Genomic DNA, 20,334 nt, shown 5'->3' on the forward strand with positions numbered 1-20,334 from the left:
TTTTGATGATGACTACTAATGAGGCAATAGTCTTGAAAATAACAACTCCATAGGTCAAATGACTTGTGGATGTTATGAGTTCTCTATTACAGGGGGAGTTAATTTCAATTGTTAAAGTAAATGTTCTAATGATAGAACCTCATCAAGAATATATCTCAAGCCTCATCAATTAAAAGACTCAAGTTTCAATTGAAGTCTCAAGTCATGGTTGTATCCAACCAGGAAACTTAAAGATTTGAAGTGGTGAAAGTTTGATAGCTCGCGTGCGCGCACTCACACACACACAGATTTCAATACTCAATCTTATTTCAACAAATCTCTTGAAAACATATTTAGACTTATGTGGAATCGATTAAGAGTCATTTCTAATCAATTTAAAAAGTTTTTAGATTGCCTAATCGTCTAAGGACTTAGTTAAATCGAGAGCAAGGTAAATTATCTCTTAATCGATTAGAAAAACTTTTAAATAATTAATGCATATAGCAGTTTTAGGGTTTCCTTTTTTAGATTAGGTTGTCGTTTTTGAAGATGTTTGAATCGAATACCAGTTAGGATTAATCTATTGATAAATAAAATGACTCATGGATTATTTTCATTTGAGTCAAATTCTTTCACATATAAATAAGACTTCTCCTCATGTTATTTACACTGGAATTCTAAATAGAAAATCTTCTTTCTCTCTTCTACTCTTACTGTGAGATATTGGATCGAACTCTAGTATTGTCGAAGGGTAGCTTCTTGGTTCGACAGTTCGACAGAGTTAAGCATGAAGTCGAAGGATTGTTCACATGCTGGTGTCGAAGTGTGCATGCTGTAGTCGAAGATGGGTCTAGCATGCAGATGTCGAAGATGCTAGGGTTGTTAGCATGTTAAATTAGGTTTTAGTGTTTAAACCCTAATTTGTTAAGTTAGCTTGTTTATTAAGTTGGCTTGTGTAATGGGCCTTGCTGAAAAAGCCCATTAGTTAGTATGTTAGGTTTCATTATAAATAGCATACTAGTCTCTCATCATTGCTAAGCTGCAAATCCTAATTTAGGGTGAGAGAGGTTATTTGTTATTCTTGTAAACTTGTAATCTTGTTTTAAGAGAAAGTGAAAGAATAGCAGTTATAACAAATTCTTGTGTTCTTCTTATCCTCTCTAATTCCCCATTATACTATACTTTGTTATTGGTATCGTTTTTCACAACAAATTGGTGCGGTGAGCATGGAGAAGATGCCTTCAACAAAGTATGAGATTGAAAAGTTCACTGGAGTGAATGATTTCGGTCTGTGGCGCTTGAAGATGAAAGCCCTACTGGTTCAGCAGGGTTGTTTGGAAGCGTTGAAGGGAGAGGCAGCCATGAATGCTGCATTAACGGCAGCGGAGAAGACAACTATGATCGAGAAAGCACACAGCGCAATTCTGTTGAGCCTTGGTGATAAGGTTCTCCGGCAGGTATCAAAGGAGACGACAGCATCAGGGTTATGGGTGAAACTTGAAAGTTTGTATATGACCAAATCGCTGGTAAATCGACTCTACCTGAAGCAAGCTTTGTATTCATTCAAGATGATTGAAGACAAAGTATTGGCTGAGCAGTTGGATATGTTCAACAAGCTGATTCTTGATCTTGAAAATATTGATGTGAAGATCGATGATGAAGATCAAGCGCTGTTACTATTGTGTTCTTTGCCTCGATCACATGCTCACTTCAAAGAAACTCTCTTGTATGGAAGGGAGTCCCTGACGTTTGAAGAAGTTCAATCAGCCTTGTACTCTAAGGACTTGAATGAACGAAAGGAGCATAAACCTTCGACTGTTGGCGAAGGTTTGGCCGTTAAAGGAAAACTCTTACGAAAGGATGGTAAGTTCGACAAGAAGAAAGGCAAAAGCCAGTCGAAGACTTACAGTGGCGAAGCATCTGGCATTCGATGCTACCATTGTAAGAAGGAGGGTCACACAAGAAAGGTGTGCCCTGAACGCTTGAAATATCATGGAGGTAAGGATAATGGCAACGCTGCCATTGTTCAAGATGATTTCGAATCATCTGATGTTCTTGTGGTTTCAAGCAGTGACTCTAAGAAGGAGTGGATTATGGATTCAGGCTGCACTTGGCACATGACTCCAAACAAAGACTTGTTCGAGGAATTATGTGATCAAGATGGTGGATCAGTATTGCTGGGAAACAACAAGGCTTGCAAGATTGCAGGTGTTGGATCTATGAGATTCAAGCTCCATGATGAGTCAATAAGGTTGTTGACTGAAGTCAGGTATGTTCCTGATTTGAAGAGAAATCTGCTTTCTCTTGGTGAATTCGACAAGAAAGGATATGTTTTCCAAGGAGAGAAAAGTATCCTAAGAGTCATGAAGGGTTCGAAGGAAGTCTTGAGAGGCGTGAAGAAACAAGGCTTGTATACCCTTGAGGCTGAAGTTGTAAGTGGTTCGACAAATTTTGCATCCACGAAACCTTTGTCGAAAACAGAAATCTGGCACATGAGATTGGGCCATGTCAGTGAAAGGGGTCTGGTCGAATTAGGGAAACAAAATCTGCTTGGTGGAGACAAAGTCGAAAAGCTGAAGTTTTGTGAACCCTGTGTACTTGGAAAATCTTGCAGAGTGAAGTTCAACAAAGGCAAACAAAGAACACATGGATCCCTTGATTACATCCATGCTGATCTTTGGGGGCCTGCAAGGTGTCCATCACATTCAGGAGCAAGGTATTTTCTATCCATAGTAGATGATTATTCCAGAAAATTATGGGTATTCATCCAGAAGACTAAGGATGAAACTTTTGAGAATTTCAAAAGTTGGAAGACTCTGGTTGAAAATCAGACTGGCAGAAAGGTCAAGAGGTTGAGAACCGACAATGGCCTTGAATTTTGCAATGAGGCATTCGACAGTTTTTGTGCTGCCTCTGGTATTGCAAGGCATAGAACTACTGCAGGTACTCCACAGCAAAATGGTTTGGCTGAAAGGTTTAATCGAACTATTTTGGAGAGAGTCAGATGCATGTTGACTAGTGCGGGGTTAACAAAGGTGTTCTGGGCTGAGGCTGTTTCGACAGCAACATATCTGATAAACAGATGTCCTTCGACAGCGTTAGATATGAAGACATCTGAAGAAGTTTGGTCGGGACATCCACCAGATCTCGACAAACTGAGAGTATTTGGCTGCGTAGCCTATGCTCACATTAGGCAAGACAAGGTCGAACCTAGAGCTCTGAAATGCATGTTCATGGGATACCCTGAAGGAGTCAAAGCTTATAGGCTATGGTGCCTAGAGCCAGGTCACAGGAGGTGTATCACCAGTCGAGATGTAGTTTTCAATGAAGCTGAAATGGCTTTTAAGAAAACTGATGATGTTGGTCGAAGTACAGAAACATCTGACGAAGAGCTGGAACAGGTAGAGATTCCTGTTGAGGTGGAGCATGTTGATGCTGAATTGCATATCCCAGATGAAGTCGAAGAAGAAGCAGAAGATGCTGAAGTTGAGGAAACTGACAATGACTACCTATTGTCGAGAGATAGGTCGAGAAGAGTCATCAAGCCACCTCAGAGACTTGGATATGCAGATCTTATAGCTTATGCCTTAATCTCTGCAAGTGAGGTTCTAGACGAAGAACCTAGAGACTATAAGGAAGTTATGAGGAGTCGAAATAAGACTGAATGGCTGAAGGCCATGGATGATGAGATGAAATCTCTTCATGATAATCATACTTGGGAACTGATCAAGAAACCTGTTGGGGCAAGGTTAGTGAGCTGTAAATGGATTTTCAAAGTTAAGGAAGGAATTGAAGGAGTGACGTCGAAAAGATATAAGGCAAGGTTAGTTGCAAGGGGTTTCACTCAAAAAGAAGGTGTCGACTTCAATGATGTGTTTTCTCCTGTTGTCAAGCATAGGTCCATTCGAATGTTGCTTGCCATGGTGGCACAGTTCGATCTTGAACTGGAACAGATGGATGTGAAGACTGCGTTCTTGTATGGTGATCTAGATGAAACGATCCTGATGAGGCAACCTGAAGGGTATGTCGAAAAGGGGAAGGAAGATTATGTGTGCGAGTTAAAGAGATCTTTGTATGGGCTGAAACAATCTCCTCGACAGTGGAATAGGAGATTCGACAAGTTCATGGCACGCATAAGTTTCACTAGAAGTCAGTTCGACCACTGCGTTTACTTCAGATTTCGATCTGGTAACTCATTTGTTATTTTGTTGCTTTATGTGGATGATATTCTCATAGCAAGCAACAGTGTCGAAGATGTGATGAGGGTGAAGGCTGAACTCAATAAGGAGTTCGATATGAAGGATCTGGGAGCTGCTTCCAGGATTCTTGGAATTGACATTCGAAGAGATAGAAAGAAGTCGAAGTTATGCCTATCTCAAGAGGCATATCTACGGAAGATTCTTGAAAAGTTTGGTATGTCGAATTCGAAGCCAGTTGTGACTCCAACAAACCCTCAATTCAAGCTGAGTATTGATCAGTGTCCCAGTACTGATGTCGAAAGAGCCTATATGAATAGAATCCCATATGCTAATATAGTTGGTTCTTTGATGTATGCTATGGTCTGTACTAGACCCGACATAGCATATGCAGTAAGTCTTGTAAGCAGGTACATGGCGAATCCTGGAAAGGCTCACTGGCAAGCATTGAAGTGGATTTTAAGGTACATAAATGGATCTCTAAACAGAGTCTTAATTTATGGTGGAGCCTTGGGTGAAGATAGTAAAGCACCAATAGAAGGATATGTCGACTCTGATTATGCAGGTTGTATGGATTCTAGAAAGTCTATTTCTGGATATGTTTTCACTATGTTTGGCACAACAATTAGTTGGAAAGCAACTCTTCAGAAGGTTGTTGCTCTATCAACCACTGAAGCGGAGTATATTGCCCTAACTGAAGCTGTGAAAGAAGCATTGTGGCTTGAAGGTTTTGCGAAGGAGCTGAAACTTCAAGGTCGAGGTATCACTGTTAAATGTGATAGTCAAAGTGCAATACACCTGTCGAAGAATTCAGCCTATCATGAGCGAACTAAGCACATTGATGTGAGGCTGCATTTCGTCAGAGGAGTAATCGAGCGTGGAGAAGTCCAAGTGCTGAAGGTTTAGACTGAAGACAATGCTGCTGATATGATCACCAAGACATTGCCGAGGTGCAAGTTTTTCCACTGTATGCAGTTGATAAAGCTGCATGAAGAAAGCTAGTTTGTTCCTTGACGTTGTAGAGTTAGGTCCAAGGTGGAGATTTGTGAGATATTGGATCAAACTCTAGTATTGTCGAAGGGTAGCTTCTTGGTTCGACAGTTCGACAGAGTTAAGCATGAAGTCGAAGGATTGTTCACATGCTGGTGTCGAAGTGTGCATGCTGTAGTCGAAGATGGGTCTAGCATGCAGATGTCGAAGATGCTAGGGTTGTTAGCATGTTAAATTAGGTTTTAGTGTTTAAACCCTAATTTGTTAAGTTAGCTTGTTTATTAAGTTGGCTTGTGTAATGGGCCTTGCTGAAAAAGCCCATTAGTTAGTATGTTAGGTTTCATTATAAATAGCATACTAGTCTCTCATCATTGCTAAGCTGCAAATCCTAATTTAGGGTGAGAGAGGTTATTTGTTATTCTTGTAAACTTGTAATCTTGTTTTAAGAGAAAGTGAAAGAATAGCAGTTATAACAAATTCTTGTGTTCTTCTTATCCTCTCTAATTCCCTATTATACTTTGTTATTGGTATCGTTTTTCACAACACTTACATTATTCACTTTTGCTTTTCACGAAAATTGACATAGTGCGGAAAGACCAAAAATACCTTGTAAGATTTGTTGTAATCAATGTTGTATAGTGAGACTCTTTTGAGAATTATAATTTCTATAAGACTTGAAGGTTGCAAGCTAAATCTGAAAATACTTGGGTGAAGGTTCTTGAGCTCAGTCTATGTTAAAAACTCATTGATTGTTGAAGGTTCGTGGATTGATCCTACAAAAGTTCAAATCTAATTTTAGTAGAACTCTCAAAAAGAAAATCTTACGAACAGGAGATCAAGTAGTAATTTTGAACTTGTATAAATTTATGGTATACTCTCTATAAGCTCTAATCTCTTTAATTTTTATTAATTATTTTATTTTTACTGTTTTTCTCTCATTATTTTCTTCATTCTTCTATCTTATTCGCTATCATAAACATTTTAAAAAGTATACTTTTTTTTAATAAATTAAGCCCTCTTGCGTATTTTATTTTATTGTATATAAGGTAACCTTGTTGTAATAAAATTTAAGAAATGAAAATAAAATATATAGTATATAAATTTTAAGTAACATTAACTTTTCTGTTAGGATATCCACATCTCAGCTTCACATTTTTTAATACCTACGACTTAAATAGATAAGATGATATTGTTTTCTAGATAAAACTACTAATTAATGTTTTTTTTTTCAATTAACTAATGTTTTTTTTTCTATCTAAAAGTCAAGATCTAGTATTTTGCCTCAAAAACATCTGTTTGTCTATAACGAGTTCTTTGGCTAAATATCAGCCCCTTGTGCCACTTATTTGCTCCAGGAAAAAAGAGTTATGCATCGAGAGTGTAAAATAGTTTTACACTGTCAACCAATAACGATTATGAATCAGGACAAGTCAGATTGAAAATTTAAAAAAACTTGTATGATATGGCAGAACGTTATATTTTAACTAGATTACAGTGTAAAACTTTTTTGCACCGTCAGTGCATAACCATTAAACTCAAAGAAATATTTCATTTAGAATGCAGAATTACAAATTAAAACAAAAAATAAATAAATCTGGAATGCACTAACTGTTTAATACTCATCAAAAAGAGACAAACAAAAGTAAAATCACTCCATGAACAAAATTGAGTAACTTCAACATAATCACATTTCTGTATACAATTATAGAAATGAATATTAATTCCTATGTATTGGTTTGAAGTATACAGTTATAGAAATGAACTGTGCATGACATTATTTTTCCTGTCTAATGTAAACTATAAGTAACAACCTTAAACTATACACATATTTCTCCATATATATTACTATATCAATCAATTTCCTAACCATAAAATCAACTAAACAATGTGTCTATGATCACTTGAATCTCCAACATAGGATTTAGATATCAAAATGAGCATAGCCAAAACCTGTTTCATATTTGGCCTACCATTTGGTGTCTCATTTGTACACTTCAAACCAATACATAGCAATTCAACCATTTCCTCTGAGCCCAAATAACTCAACATATGATGATATTGTTGTTGTTTTCTTCCCACCATAACACGCCTCGTCCATTCGACCAGACATTCTTCACCTCCATCCACTGCTCTTCTACCTGTAGCCAACTCCATAACCAAAACACCATAACTGTAAACATCACCTTTTGTAGTAGCTTTCATTGTTTGTCCATATTCAGGTGCAACATATCCAATGGTTCCCGCTACCATTGTACTCACATGACTATCACCGACGTTAACAACTCTAGCTAGTCCGAAATCTGTTACTTTTGCCTTACCTTCTTTGTCAAGTAACACATTACTAGCCTTCACATCTCTATGAACAATTGAAGGGTCACATTCGTGGTGCAAATAGACAAGCGCGCGAGCTACGTCGATGGCTATTTGTAGTCTTTTCTTCCATGTCAAACGTGTTTTATCGGTTATTAGATCTTCTAAGCTTCCGCCTTCTATGTACTCGTAAACAAGTATCTTTTCTGAATTGTTTAAGCACCAACCGTAGAGTGTGACGAGATTTGGATGAGGCCAACCGAAACCATGACCGCTTAGAACTTCCATTTCAGCTTGGAATTCCTTTTCTCCTTCGCGTCCTTCGCTTAGAAGCTTCTTCACTGCTACTTCTCTACCGTCTGCGAAAAATCCTTTGTATACAGTTCCAAATCCACCTTTTCCTATGATTCGATTTTCTGAGAAAGTGTTTGTTGCTTTCAAAATGTCTGCATAGGTGAAAGCTGTCTTGTTTAAACGAATCACTTTTACCGAATCAGATAGCCATTGCTGGAATTCTATTCCTGAGCTGCTTGAGTCATTGCAGTGTTTTGTATGATCCCTCAAGAGATATTGATCTGATGGAGATTTGACTAATGCACAGACAACTATTGTTATCAAACTAAATATGATAAAAACAAGTGTTAAGGCTAAAAACACCAAAAACACATACAATTTTGTAGGCTTTTTATGGTCTTTGTGAGCCATGTTTTTATCGTTTCTCGTGGTACTATTATCGATGAACTGAGGAAGGATCAAAAGAGGGTCACCATAATATGAATCTTTACCAAAAGTAACAAATTGTCCACTTGATGAAACCACACCTTGTATGAAAGGATTGTATGAGATGTTGAACTTGTTAAGCTCAGCCACTTTGTTCAAACTTGATGGAAAATTCCCCGAGAAGTTGTTTTGAGACAAATCAAGATTTTGCAAGCAAATAAAGTTTCCAATTTCGGTCGGAATTTCACCTGAAAAATTGTTTGTAGTCAAGTTCAAGACCACAAGTGGAATGTTTCCCAACTCTGGTGGAAGTTTCCCAGAGAAACTGTTGAATCCCAAATGCAACAAACTGAAATTCACCATAGTTCCAATCTCTGATGGAATTTCACCACTTAGTTTGTTTCCACTTAGCTGAACATAACCAGATATCAAAGGTAACCTAAGAGAGGACCCTGGTGTGCAAAATGGGAAAATTCCATACCCTTTTAGCAATTTATTCCAAAGTCCTCTACAATTTTTTCTTGTTAAAATATCATACACAAAGCTGAATGGAGGGTAATCTGCAGGTATCCATCTCTTCATTGCTAAACATTCACCAGAGCCAGCAACCATTCCGTCTTTTCGCCTATTAAATTCAAATGTTTCCATCGCATTCTTTCCAATTTTAGAAAGTTCGTGAGGAAACTTCCCAGTAAGGTTATTGTTGGCAAGGTTTAACCATAACAAGCTACTACAGTTCCCTAACTCCGAAGGGATTGTTCCGTTTAACGAATTGTCTGCAAGCATCAACCACAGTAGTGATCTCAAGTTTCCAAGGCTTGGAGGAATCGGTCCACTCAACCGGTTGAAAGCAAGATCAAGTGCTTGCAAGTTACGCATATTTCCAAATTCTGATGGAATAGTTCCATTGAATTTGTTATATGATAACATCAAAAGCTCTAGACTTTGCATATGAGAGATTTCAACAGGCAATGGACCGGAAAACTTGTTGAAGCTAAGGTCTAACCGCGTAATATTCGGCAATGTGAAAATTCCAGAAGATAACAATCCTCCAGTGTAGGAGTTAGAGTGTAACAGAAGAAACCTAACCTGCTTAAAACTTCCAAATATCTTCTGTATGTCACCACCAAAATTGTTTCTGCTCAAGTCCAAGAAAACCAAGTTACTCAATTTCAAAAGTGTCTCAGGAACATCTCTTGAAAAGTTGTTTCCTCCCAAGTACAATCCTTTAAGCATCGAAATGGACCCGATTTCATTAGGAATAGCTCCAGTGAACTTGTTGGTTGAAAGATTCAACACGGTTAAATTCTTGCAGTTAGATATTTCCTTTGGTGCCTCCCCAATAAACCTATTCTGAGAAAGGTCTAATTCCACAAGCTCACAATTCAACGGAAACGCTTCAGACGAAACGTTTCCATTGAGAAAATTCTCAGCAACAGAAAACTGCTTCAGCCTTGCAAATCCACTCCATAGACCTCCACTCAGCTTGTTAGTACTCAAATCCAAATACTTCAAACTCAAACACTGATCAAAACTATCACCAATCTCCCCAGTTAAGTTATTACCCGAGATATTCAAAGTGACCAAATTTTCACAAACAGAAGGAAAATCTAACAGCCCAATATCTCCATGAAACCTATTCAAAGACAAATCAAGCGTCTCCAAATTTCTCAATCCAGAAACATTCAACTCTCCCTCAAGAATATTATGAGAGAGATTAAGATGCAACAGTTTTCGACACTTTCTCAAATCATCTGATAAATTTCCAAAGAGTGTATTCTGCGAAAGATCAAGATGCGTTAACTCGGTCAGCTCGGAAAAGCTTTGAAATATCTCTCCAGTGATGTCACTGTTAGAAAGATCAATCGAAATCACCCTCTTTTCTTCGCTACACAAAATTCCTCGCCATTGACATGGACTAGAATTTGAACCATCAGTGTTCCAATATATGTACTTTCCTCGGTCTGCAAGAGTTTTGTTGTCTAGATACTTTTTCAACCTCAACAGAATCTGTTTGTCTGTATCTAAAGAATCTCCAACAACAACACTACCTAGAAAAATAGAAGAAAAAAAAACAAAAAAAAAAAACAACAATTATAACAAAATCATAACAATAACATCCTTGGAAATAGAAAGATAATGATTATTTTTATTGAGGAGGTAAGTAAGTACCTGAAAGAAGGATGAATGAAAAGAGTAGAAATAGATAGGAAGAGGAATGTGTTTCCTGCAACTCTGACATTTATGTTTTTTGTTTTGGTTACTCCTAGATTGTCTTTTTTTTTGTTTAATGAGGAAAACACATGTATGTTAGAATAAAATAAGAATGACAGAACAGAAGAGCATGAGGGGAAGTTGAATAGATTGGAATGTGCAGACAAAATGGAAATTTGAAATGTAACAAGATGCTACCTACTTTTTACCATGGTTTGTTAGTTGACAAATGTGAAATGAGTTGCAATTCTATACTTTTGGTGTATTTGTTTATGGAATGAGTCAGAGAAAAGAAGCTCGTATAGCGGTCGAGCCGCCGTTGTTGACCGGTTTGGTTGGACCGGGTTTGAGTTTTGACTGAGGATGGACGGTGCATGATGATAAAGAACGAGGACACAGTTGGATTGCCGCCGTTTTTGTGAGTTGAGCAGTAAAAAGGTGGTAATGGGAGTGAATTTGGTGGAAAATGTGATTTTGTGAATGAGGGAACAAGAGAGTATGTTGTTGTTGTTTGTGTGCGTGTGATATAAGACTAGTGAATCGTTGCTTTATTGAAGTTGAGATTTGACAATGTGGTTTTTGGTTGAACGAAGACTATATTCTTAATCAATTCAAAAGTAGTGCCTTGATGATGGAAAGTGACAATATACTTGCCGGCCTTTCTCTCATTGCTTCCATCATCATATATAGACTCATGAAGGACTATCTAATTAATTAGACTAGATTTGTTTAGACTAAGTTTAATCATACTTAGTTTTAAAGAAATTTGTTAAGGATACTTTAAATTTTGTAACAATGTTAAGGAATACAAAAATAAAAATTTTATATTTAATTTTTTAAAATATTTAAAAATAAATAAATTTACTTGATTCGGGATCAATTTTTGTTGTCTTCAAATATTGTTGGAAAGTGTGGATACGAATGAGTGTTTAAATCTAAATCTATCATATAAGAAAAGTCTACCATTTGAGACTTTCTTAGGCTATCCACATCAGCAACTCTTCTCTCAATGATCCACATCAGCTTTGGTGGTTACTACAGAATTTTTGATCCTTCAACTGCATGGTGGGCTGCGGCAGTTATGGCTGTGGAAGTTTCACCCTCACAGCTTCTCATGTTGCTGCAGTTATGTAAGGACCATTACTCTGTGCCTCTCCACGTTCCAAACTGCACAATTGCAGTAATTATGTGTTTAAATGGCTTGCCTATTTATCAGTGATTTCATTCTTCTCTTTCCATGCTTGCTAACTTCTGCGGTAATCATTCAGTGCAGTGTGAATTTGCATTATCATGTCAAGGCCTGTTGAGAGAATAGCAGAGATCAATGATGGAAAAGAGCTTTGGAAGATTGTTGTTAGGATTCACCACCGATGGAAAGTTGTCTCCAACAGCAAGGAACATTTTGAAATGATCTTTGTTGACAAATTGGTGATTACCCTGTTTATGTTTCAGTATGTTTATCATTTACCTATGTTTGTATAGTTTGAATCATTTGTTGGTTTCTGCTGCAGGGAGATGATATTCATGCTGTTGTTCCAGCACCGCATGTGTCGGTTTTCACCGAAAAATGCTTATTAGGCCATACTTATACTGTATCTAATTTTAAGGTGGTGCCTTATGTTCTGGCCTTCAGGGCATCGGGACACAGATATATGATAAAGTTTACTGCTGGAACGTCTGTTCTTGATGAAGACAAACATGAGATACCCCCGAAATCGATTTTATTTACAAGTTTTTCAGACATCATAACAGGGAGGTTTGACAAACATGTTCTGATTCGTGAGGATGGTTTTTGGTTTTTTTATTGTCTCATGTTTTGATGCATTATAGCCGTGTGAAATTAATAAATTTATTTCAGATGTCGTTGGAATGGTGGATAGTATTGGTTATGCGCAGACTGAGTCAGGTGCAAAGAAGCAGCAAATTAGCATGATGTTGCGTGATCACAGGTTTGTTTTTTTATACATTAAACTGCCTCATATATGAATCATGTTATATATCTTAATGTGTTGTGATCATGGTTTAGCAACAACATGTTGAACTGTACTCTGTGGGAATCATACGCGGATCAGTTCATCAAGTTTAACAAAGTTAGGGTTGCTGCATCACTACCTACAGTTGTGTTGCTTCAGTATGCCAAAGTGAAGGAAGAAGGTTATTCCATGACTTATTTTATAAATTAATACTAAATCAAAAAAATCTGTGATAAATATATTGACAAGGTGTAATTTGAATTTGCAGGAAAGTATCCTCTGTCTGTGACAAACACCTACAATGTGACCCTTTTATGTGTTGATGCTGATTTTCCGATCATGAAAGACTTTATTGATAGGTATGTTGATAGTTTCATCCATTTTATGCAATTATTTTTTTCATGTATGAATTTGATAATGATCCATGCTCTGCAGAATGCCTGAGGAGAGCAAGGTAACCCTGTCTGACCAACTTGGAGGGAATTCCCAATATTCCTCCCAAAGTTCTGAAAATCAACAGCTCACTCCTGTGCAAAAATTGTTCTCAAAGGCTGTTGTTTTGCCTATTGCTGAGATTATTCAACTTACGGATGTATGTCTTTCTATTTTCCTATATTATCGTAATTATAACCTCATTGTTTAGTGTGTCACATGTTTCTGATTTTGGCTGCTATTTGTCCAGGTTACATTTTGCGCTACTGTCGCTACAACAAAATTATTAGTAGCATCTCCATTTGGGTGGTTCTATCGTGCCTGCCATATGTGTCAATCTATAGCGCGCGGGGACAGCCCCCCCTTTGAGTGTGAAGCTGGTCATGAAACCATGGCTGAAGTCCTTAGGTTTTAGTTGTTCTCACCTAATAGATGTTGTTTCTGTCATGTTTTTGATGTTTCTATGTTGTCGGGTTTTTTAACCGAATGACTTCTTATGATGTTCAGGTATAAGATTGAAATTGAGGTTACTCACGGGGGCCAAAGCTGCAATTTTGTCTTCTGGAACAGAGAATGTGAAATGTTGTTGGGTTTATCTGCATCGCAACTTCGTAACACTATGATTCAGGTTATATTTATATTGTGCAGACGAATTAGAATGTACTTTTCAATACTCTGTGTACACTAATATGGCCAGTTGTTTAAATAGGCTGGAATTACTGATCCATTGGACTTTCCGTTAGCACTTGATCAGTTGTTGAAGTTGGAAATGGCTATGAAGGTTAAGTGGCATCCACGCTGGAAGAACTGTTCCGTCGTTATGATTATAAAAAATGATCCTATTATCCAGCAACTTAAGGAAAAATGGGGAACAGATGAGGTCAGCTCTAATAAACTGACATTTGTTTTATAAAAGAGGACTTCATATTATAACAATTTTTGGCCTGATTTTGTTTTTCTTTGGTAAATTCTCAAGGAACCTATTCCAATCCAAACTGTCGTACCTGATACTCTGGAGGTAGAAATTTTAAACTGTGTATGCATTTTTTTGCTTTTCCTGTGATTATGTTATATTGAAAACTGTGTTTAACAATATATAGATTAAAGAGAGTGTTGATGAAGCTAAAACAGATGCCAATGAAGACTGTGAATTGGTTACAGTAAGTCTCACTGCAACACACTTACCTACTTACATTTAGATCAATATTACTAACACTTACCGACTTACATTTATATCAATATTCCTAACTAATAGTCTTCATCGTGGCATTGCAGGACCTGGAAATTACATCTGAACACAAGCCGGATGCTGTCACACCTGGTGGTAAGAGACATCTTCCTGCTGCATCAAGTGAATCTATTGATGGGGAACTGTCATCAAACAAGCTGAAGAAGATAATTAAAATGGAGAAGATTGATTAGGAATATTTTTATTTTGTGTGTGTTTTGCTTAGGTGTTTGTTATAAAAACTGAATGTTAGTTTCCTTTGCTTTTAATCATGTGTGTGATTTCATTTTCTGTAATAATTAGTGCATGAATACTGGCTATGTGCTTCTGTTATGTTCAATTTGATTTAAGAATTATCAATAGTTTCTTTGGCTTATTATATTCAAATGATTCAAATTGAACTACATATTATATATACTATTATTAATTATTTTGATTCTTTTTGATCATATATCAAACACTCCATTTTAACTATACCTCTTATAACGGGGTGCTCCTTTTTTATTATTTTTAATGTTAGTTACAATAATGATGTTGCAAAGAACGGTTTGTTTGGATTAGCAGAATTTAAGTTTTCTGTCATTACATTGTAAACTAAAACATGGATTGTGTCTCACAAACAAACACCAGGACTTTTAACATTTGACTATGTTAACTATCAATAAATAATTTTATGTCTGATCTTACTATAATGTTGATACAATATTATGGGACAGATTTCATTTTAACTAACAGCATATCAGAGCGGATTAATAGAATATAATAGGAGAACTTAAAAAATTTGTCCCGAAAACGATTATAGATTAGATCTTCCAGTGGTCACAATATTACTGTGTTCACATTTTGGATAAAGTGCTTACAAAATAACATGTAGCAGAATATATATAACACAATGTACCAAAATAACATTCCCAACATATAATGTAACCATTAAAATTCGGGTATAGTACACGGTTTGCAAATAGCAGCAGTTTCTTCATTGTCTTTCAACCTTCACATAGATATACGGAGAGAATCGCAGCATACTCCACGCTATTGTATCCCCATTACGCAGGTTAAGAGATTTGGCGAATTCGTACCATCCCAGGGCCATGTACTTTTCATATGGCTGGGGTATTCCTTTTCTGTTAGCTTTGTGAACCTGACAGGTAACAATGTTCTTCGTCCTCACATCCAGCAGGTTGATTTCATCTTGAAAGCGACGGAGGCATCTTTTGGCGATTTCCTTAGGGAAATGCTGCATACAAGAAATAAGGTAACTATTAACGATATATACTATTTACATTTTCAATAACATGCTGCAAATATTCAAATATCTCCTTACCATTACATTCTGCTGTGTAGATTTAGCATTTGTAACATGGGTGTTCCAGAAAAATTTTTGAGCCCCTATAGAACTGTCTACAGTAATGTCTGTACCGACCTTTGCTTTTTTCACCACTTTACCCTTTTGTTTCTTACCCTCTTTTGATCCACTTGGTTCACCAACTTCAGAAACTTTGATTTCATTTGTGTCAATGTCTGTTGATTCCTCTTTTATCTTTACAGGTCCTGCATTGGGATTGCTTTTAACCATTGCGCTATTTTGTGCGACAACATCAACATTCGTCACAACACGATCAGCAGTGACATTGCGCTGTTTATTCCTGCGTTTTCTTTCCACCTTAGGATCGTACCCTGTTTCCTTTACCAAATCTTCTATGATTTCCATTGCCTGATCATCGCTGTTCCAACATCAAATATGGATTAAAAACAAACCGCATATGAAGCATTCTTTACTAAGCAATAGTCATATGCCGAGCAACGACGGGATATGAAATCCAACAATAAAAACCAACAATAGTCATTCAGTCACATTTGATTTCTTGACAAATACCACACATAATACAACATTGCGCTATATTGATACTACACCCATCACTAAATGTTGTTAAGTGTTATTACCACACTACCATATTTTGTATACCGGTATACCCTATTTTCTACCGCAAAGCAATGGTGAAATAAAATTATCTACTTATACCTGAAATCATTTTCATCATCAGAGGGAATACGCACAGAAGGACCACCGTGTGAAGATGCCATTGTCGGAACCCTAACCGCAGGCAGTTGCAATGCTAAACTTCTATTCAGTGCAATAGGAAACAAGTACTTGGTACATGCAGAAAGTGGGTTAACTGTTCAGTTTCTATTTACTTATAATATTAGTTTTGACTTAAAGTCTTTTTAAAAGAGTAACACATCCATCAAATAAAATATTATAAATAACCTGTATAGATTAAATTAAATACATTTAACACACACAACAGTTATAAGGGAGGGATAAGTAGTAATTTAAATCTATAACCATCATTCTATTCATATTCAGTTCCAATTTCATATATATTCAAGTATGAAATAAAAATTAAAATCAATACTGCATTCATGACATTTGAACCCACCAATTCCCCTTCAATTAGAAACTGTAAACTTTTAGTATTCAAAATCATGAAGTAGCATGCTATACATCTCATATTGTGTGTATAAATCTATACAAATCAATCTTATTTGTAGTATTATTATTCATCCTACTTTTGTGTTTGTGATGGAAACAGATGTTGTTAAAAACACTGCTCCTCAAACATCCATTGCAAGACAGAGGAGAAAGCTTATTCTTAAAGCAAAGAGGGATTATCGAAACCGTGTCAGATCAAGCAACCTCACTTCCCATTTAAATCATAATTTTACATCTTCTGTAACATATGAAACCACTATTGAAACGGCTATGGCTAGAAAGAGAAGGAAAATAATCTTGGATAACAGAAAAAGATTGAGAAATTTGTTCAATACTGAAGTTAGTAGGGTTCAAAATACGAACAACATTGTTAGTCAAAGTCAGAAAATGGATCATGCATCTACTTCAAATTATAATATGTCAAGTCAGTCCATGGATCATCCATCTACCTCAAATCATAATGTGTCTGTTGAATCTCATTATGAAGACAATGATGACTCCAACTCTAACAATAATTTAAATTCTTCTAATAGTTTCGGCTCTGACGAAGATTCAGACCCGGCACAATTACAGGAGGCCCATCTTCAAGGTATTTCCATATCATACACTGATAACCAAATGATGTACACTTCTTCTGTTAATAGACATATTCAGTATTGTGGTTTCTTCTTTCAGAATATTACGATATTGGCGACCAAAGTTATGAATGCGCACACTGCCAAGCATGTATGTGGTACCAAGAAAAAGTGAATAGACACAAAATTACAGCAACTCCTCGCTTTTATCGTTGTTGCCGTGGAGGAAAAATTGTTCTTCCGTTCCTTGAGCAACCTCCACAAGTGTTGCAAGATCTTCTATTTAATAACACATATTCAGATAGTAAAAACTACCAGGCTAACATACGAACATACAACGCAATGTTCTCATTCACTTCCCCTGGAATGAAGTTCGACACAACATATTCTAAAAGAGGTGGACCCCCTACTTTGAGACTGCAGGGTCAGACCTGTCATCGAATTGGTACACTGCTGCCAGAAACAGGGCAACCTCCGCAATATGCTCAATTATACATCTATGACACGGACAATGAAGTTGAACACAGAATAAAATGTTTCAAGTAAGCATGCTCAGACATAATTACACAATTGTTTTATAAAAATATTATGTTAAACTATTTATTCATGGCTGCGAAAAATAAACAGGGACAACAAAGGCATCGAGCGACCGGTTGTCAAAAAGCTCAAGATGATGTTAGATCAGCACAATGTTCATGCCAAAGCTTTTAGAATGGCAAGGGATGTTTTAAGGACAAATTCTTTCACAGATTTAAAACTCAGGCTTATTTCTGATAGATCCGAAGATGGCCGTGTTTACAACAAACCTACTGTCTCAGAAGTGGCTGCACTCATTGTGGGAGACATTAATTCTGCTGATAAAAGGGACATCTTAATTCAGCGCCGCAATGGTGGTTTGCAACGAATAGATGAGTTTCACCCAGCATATTTGGCTTATCAGTATCCTCTTATATTTCCTTATGGGGAAGATGGTTACAGGAAAAATATAATGCACAGATATCGCCATGAAACTGAGGTCACTAAGAGAAACCGTCAAAGCATTAAGGATTGGTTTTCTTACCGGTTACAACAACGTCGCAAAGAGGCAAAAACACTACTTTACTCAAGACGCCTATTTCAACAATTCTTAGTCGACGGCTATGCTATGATGGAATCCGAACGACTGAATTGGTTGAGAGATAATCAGTCGAAATTAAGAGTGGGCAAATATAATAATTTGGCCGCTCAAACTGATTGCGATACAAGAAATGAACACCAAAAGCGAGGAAAACGAGTTGTTCTGCCATCAACATTTGTTGGTAGCAAGAGATATATGGATCAACTATATTTTGACGGTATGGCCATTTCAAGTCAATTGGGATTCCCTGATTTATTTGTTACTTTTACCTGCAACCCAAATTGGCCTGAAATTAAAAGAGCATTGTCAGGCACAGGTCTACAACCCCATGATAGGCCAGATATCATTTCAAAAGTTTTCAAAATAAAGTTTGATACCCTCATGGATGATATTACAAAACACCATGTCGTGGGAAAAGTGATTGCATGTAAGTTGTTTCATTTAATTATACTACTTTTCAATCATGTGTCTGTGTAGTACCAAAATATTACATCGAACAAACTTTCAATTTAATAGATATGTACACCATCGAATTCCAAAAGCGCGGATTGCCACATGCTCACATCTTGATATTCCTACACCCTAAGAGCAAATACCCAACACCATCTGACATAGACAAGATCATTTCTGCTGAAATTCCCGACCCGACTGTTCATCCCAATTTATACAAATTGGTTAGGGCACATATGATGCATGGACCCTGTGGGCTTGCTCGCGTGACCTCACAATGTATGAAGAATGGACGATGCTCTAAATACTACCCCAAAAAGTTTATTGAAGACACTATTGTTGATGCAGAGGGTTATCCGCTGTATAGGAGAAGATCAAAAACCTTCACTATTGAAAAAAATGGTATCACCTTGGACAACAGACATGTGGTTCCATATAATACCAGATTTCTTATGAAATACCAGGCACATATAAACATGGAATGGTGTAATCAGAGTACTTCCATAAAATATCTTTTCAAATATATCAATAAAGGCTATGACAGAATAACAGCAGCAGTTTCAACAAATAGCAATCAACCTGTTGATGAGATCCAACAATATCTCGACTGCAGGTATGTCTCACCCAGTGAAGCATGCTGGCGCATTTACTCTTACAATATTCATGGCAGAAAACCAGCTGTGGAACGTATGTTCTATCATTTGGTTGGGGAGAAACCTATATACTATACAGATTATGCACGCATGGAAAATGTGTTGGAAACTGCAAGTGTGACTGAATCAATGTTTACTGCATGGCTGGTAGCAAATGCTAAATATGAAGAGGCACAAACATTAACTTATGGTCAGTTTGTCTCAAAGTTTGTTTACCACAAAAAAAAGAGAGAATGGAAACCGCGGAAAAAAGGCTTCACCATTGGACGTCTCATATGGGTTCCGCCAACAACTGGTGAACTGTTTTACCTGCGCATGATGTTGACGGTGGCAAAAGGACCAACAACATATGAGGAAATCAGGACCGTGGATAACATTCAGTATGATACATTCAGAGATGCATGCTTTGCAATGGGATTTCTTGAAGACGACAAAGAATACATAGCTGCTATAAAGGAGGCAAGTCATTGGGGGACTGGTCATTTTCTTCGAAAACTGTTTGTTATCATGCTTTTGTCTGGTGCTGTTAATCGCCCTGCACATGTTTGGGAACAAACTTGGCTCCTATTATCTGATGGTGTCTTACATACACAAAGAGCATTGGCTGCTAATCCAGGTTTGTTAGACATAATAAAATAGCAAACAAAACAATTTGTTAATAACAACCTACAGATGACTTACCAACAGTATTATAACTCAATTTCTCATATCAATGCAGAATTGGACCTCACACAAGAAGAGTTACAAAATTTGACTTTAATAGAAATTGAGAAACTGCTTCAGGCAAATAGAAGGACACTAAAGGATTTTAGTCCTATTCCATATCCGGATGCTTATGTTCTTGAACAGTTGGGAAACAGGCTCATATATGATGAGCGTAATTATGATACAGCATCAATGAACTCAGAATTTGAAAATCTGTTTGCTGCTCTTACAGGTAACTATTGCGTCAATTAAATTCATTTTATTTTACGCTTTGAAATTCTATGAATCAATTATTCTA

General features: G+C 36.9%; 4 protein-coding genes across 4 annotated transcripts; 3 read left to right on the plus strand and 1 right to left on the minus strand.

The window, feature by feature from the left end:
• Window positions 1-6,799: 6,799 nt before the first annotated feature.
• Window positions 6,800-10,938, minus strand: LOC131634998 (probable LRR receptor-like serine/threonine-protein kinase At1g74360). Its single transcript, XM_058905623.1, has 2 exons — window positions 10,368-10,938; window positions 6,800-10,246 (listed from the first exon to the last, which is right to left on the minus strand). Exons 1-2 carry the CDS (start codon window positions 10,435-10,437, stop codon window positions 7,044-7,046), a joined length of 3,273 nt encoding a protein of 1,090 aa, XP_058761606.1. The 5' UTR covers window positions 10,438-10,938; the 3' UTR covers window positions 6,800-7,043.
• Window positions 10,939-11,391: 453 nt separating this feature from the next.
• Window positions 11,392-13,523, plus strand: LOC131618410 (uncharacterized). Its single transcript, XM_058889666.1, has 10 exons — window positions 11,392-11,539; window positions 11,678-11,837; window positions 11,921-12,188; window positions 12,268-12,358; window positions 12,436-12,563; window positions 12,651-12,741; window positions 12,818-12,974; window positions 13,065-13,222; window positions 13,322-13,442; window positions 13,512-13,523. Exons 2-10 carry the CDS (start codon window positions 11,700-11,702, stop codon window positions 13,521-13,523), a joined length of 1,164 nt encoding a protein of 387 aa, XP_058745649.1. The 5' UTR covers window positions 11,392-11,539; window positions 11,678-11,699.
• Window positions 13,524-13,527: 4 nt separating this feature from the next.
• LOC131604685 (uncharacterized) lies at window positions 13,528-14,248 on the plus strand. Its single transcript, XM_058877112.1, has 4 exons — window positions 13,528-13,694; window positions 13,791-13,832; window positions 13,915-13,974; window positions 14,090-14,248. The coding sequence occupies exons 1-4, from the start codon at window positions 13,584-13,586 to the stop codon at window positions 14,234-14,236; spliced, it is 360 nt and encodes a 119-aa protein (XP_058733095.1). The 5' UTR covers window positions 13,528-13,583; the 3' UTR covers window positions 14,237-14,248.
• Window positions 14,249-16,626: 2,378 nt separating this feature from the next.
• Window positions 16,627-20,288, plus strand: LOC131618518 (uncharacterized). The gene is made up of 6 exons (XM_058889751.1): window positions 16,627-17,125; window positions 17,212-17,653; window positions 17,739-18,655; window positions 18,706-19,080; window positions 19,213-19,947; window positions 20,050-20,288. Exons 1-6 carry the CDS (start codon window positions 16,627-16,629, stop codon window positions 20,286-20,288), a joined length of 3,207 nt encoding a protein of 1,068 aa, XP_058745734.1.
• The last annotated feature ends 46 nt before the right edge of the window (window positions 20,289-20,334 follow it).

This window comes from Vicia villosa, linkage group LG1 (genome assembly GCF_029867415.1).
Source record: "Vicia villosa cultivar HV-30 ecotype Madison, WI linkage group LG1, Vvil1.0, whole genome shotgun sequence".
Taxonomy (NCBI): Eukaryota; Viridiplantae; Streptophyta; class Magnoliopsida; order Fabales; family Fabaceae; genus Vicia; species Vicia villosa.

Excerpts from the sequence above, each read along its gene's own strand:
- LOC131618410 (XM_058889666.1), top strand. The coding sequence starts at position 11,700 with ATGTCAAGGCCTGTTGAGAGAATAGCAGAGATCAATGATGGAAAAGAG. Across the intron at positions 11,838-11,920 it reads TGATCTTTGTTGACAAATTG|GGAGATGATATTCATGCTGT; the intron begins GTGATTACCCTG and ends TTTCTGCTGCAG. Across the intron at positions 12,975-13,064 it reads AGATTATTCAACTTACGGAT|GTTACATTTTGCGCTACTGT; the intron begins GTATGTCTTTCT and ends CTATTTGTCCAG.
- LOC131634998 (XM_058905623.1), bottom strand. The coding sequence starts at position 10,437 with ATGTCAGAGTTGCAGGAAACACATTCCTCTTCCTATCTATTTCTACTC. Across the intron at positions 10,247-10,367 it reads TTCATTCATCCTTCTTTCAG|GTAGTGTTGTTGTTGGAGAT; the intron begins GTACTTACTTAC and ends CTATTTTTCTAG.
- LOC131618518 (XM_058889751.1), top strand. The coding sequence starts at position 16,627 with ATGGAAACAGATGTTGTTAAAAACACTGCTCCTCAAACATCCATTGCA. Across the intron at positions 17,126-17,211 it reads ACAGGAGGCCCATCTTCAAG|AATATTACGATATTGGCGAC; the intron begins GTATTTCCATAT and ends TTCTTCTTTCAG. Across the intron at positions 18,656-18,705 it reads CGTGGGAAAAGTGATTGCAT|TACCAAAATATTACATCGAA; the intron begins GTAAGTTGTTTC and ends GTGTCTGTGTAG.
- LOC131604685 (XM_058877112.1), top strand. The coding sequence starts at position 13,584 with ATGGCTATGAAGGTTAAGTGGCATCCACGCTGGAAGAACTGTTCCGTC. Across the intron at positions 13,833-13,914 it reads TCGTACCTGATACTCTGGAG|ATTAAAGAGAGTGTTGATGA; the intron begins GTAGAAATTTTA and ends AACAATATATAG. Across the intron at positions 13,975-14,089 it reads AAGACTGTGAATTGGTTACA|GACCTGGAAATTACATCTGA; the intron begins GTAAGTCTCACT and ends GTGGCATTGCAG.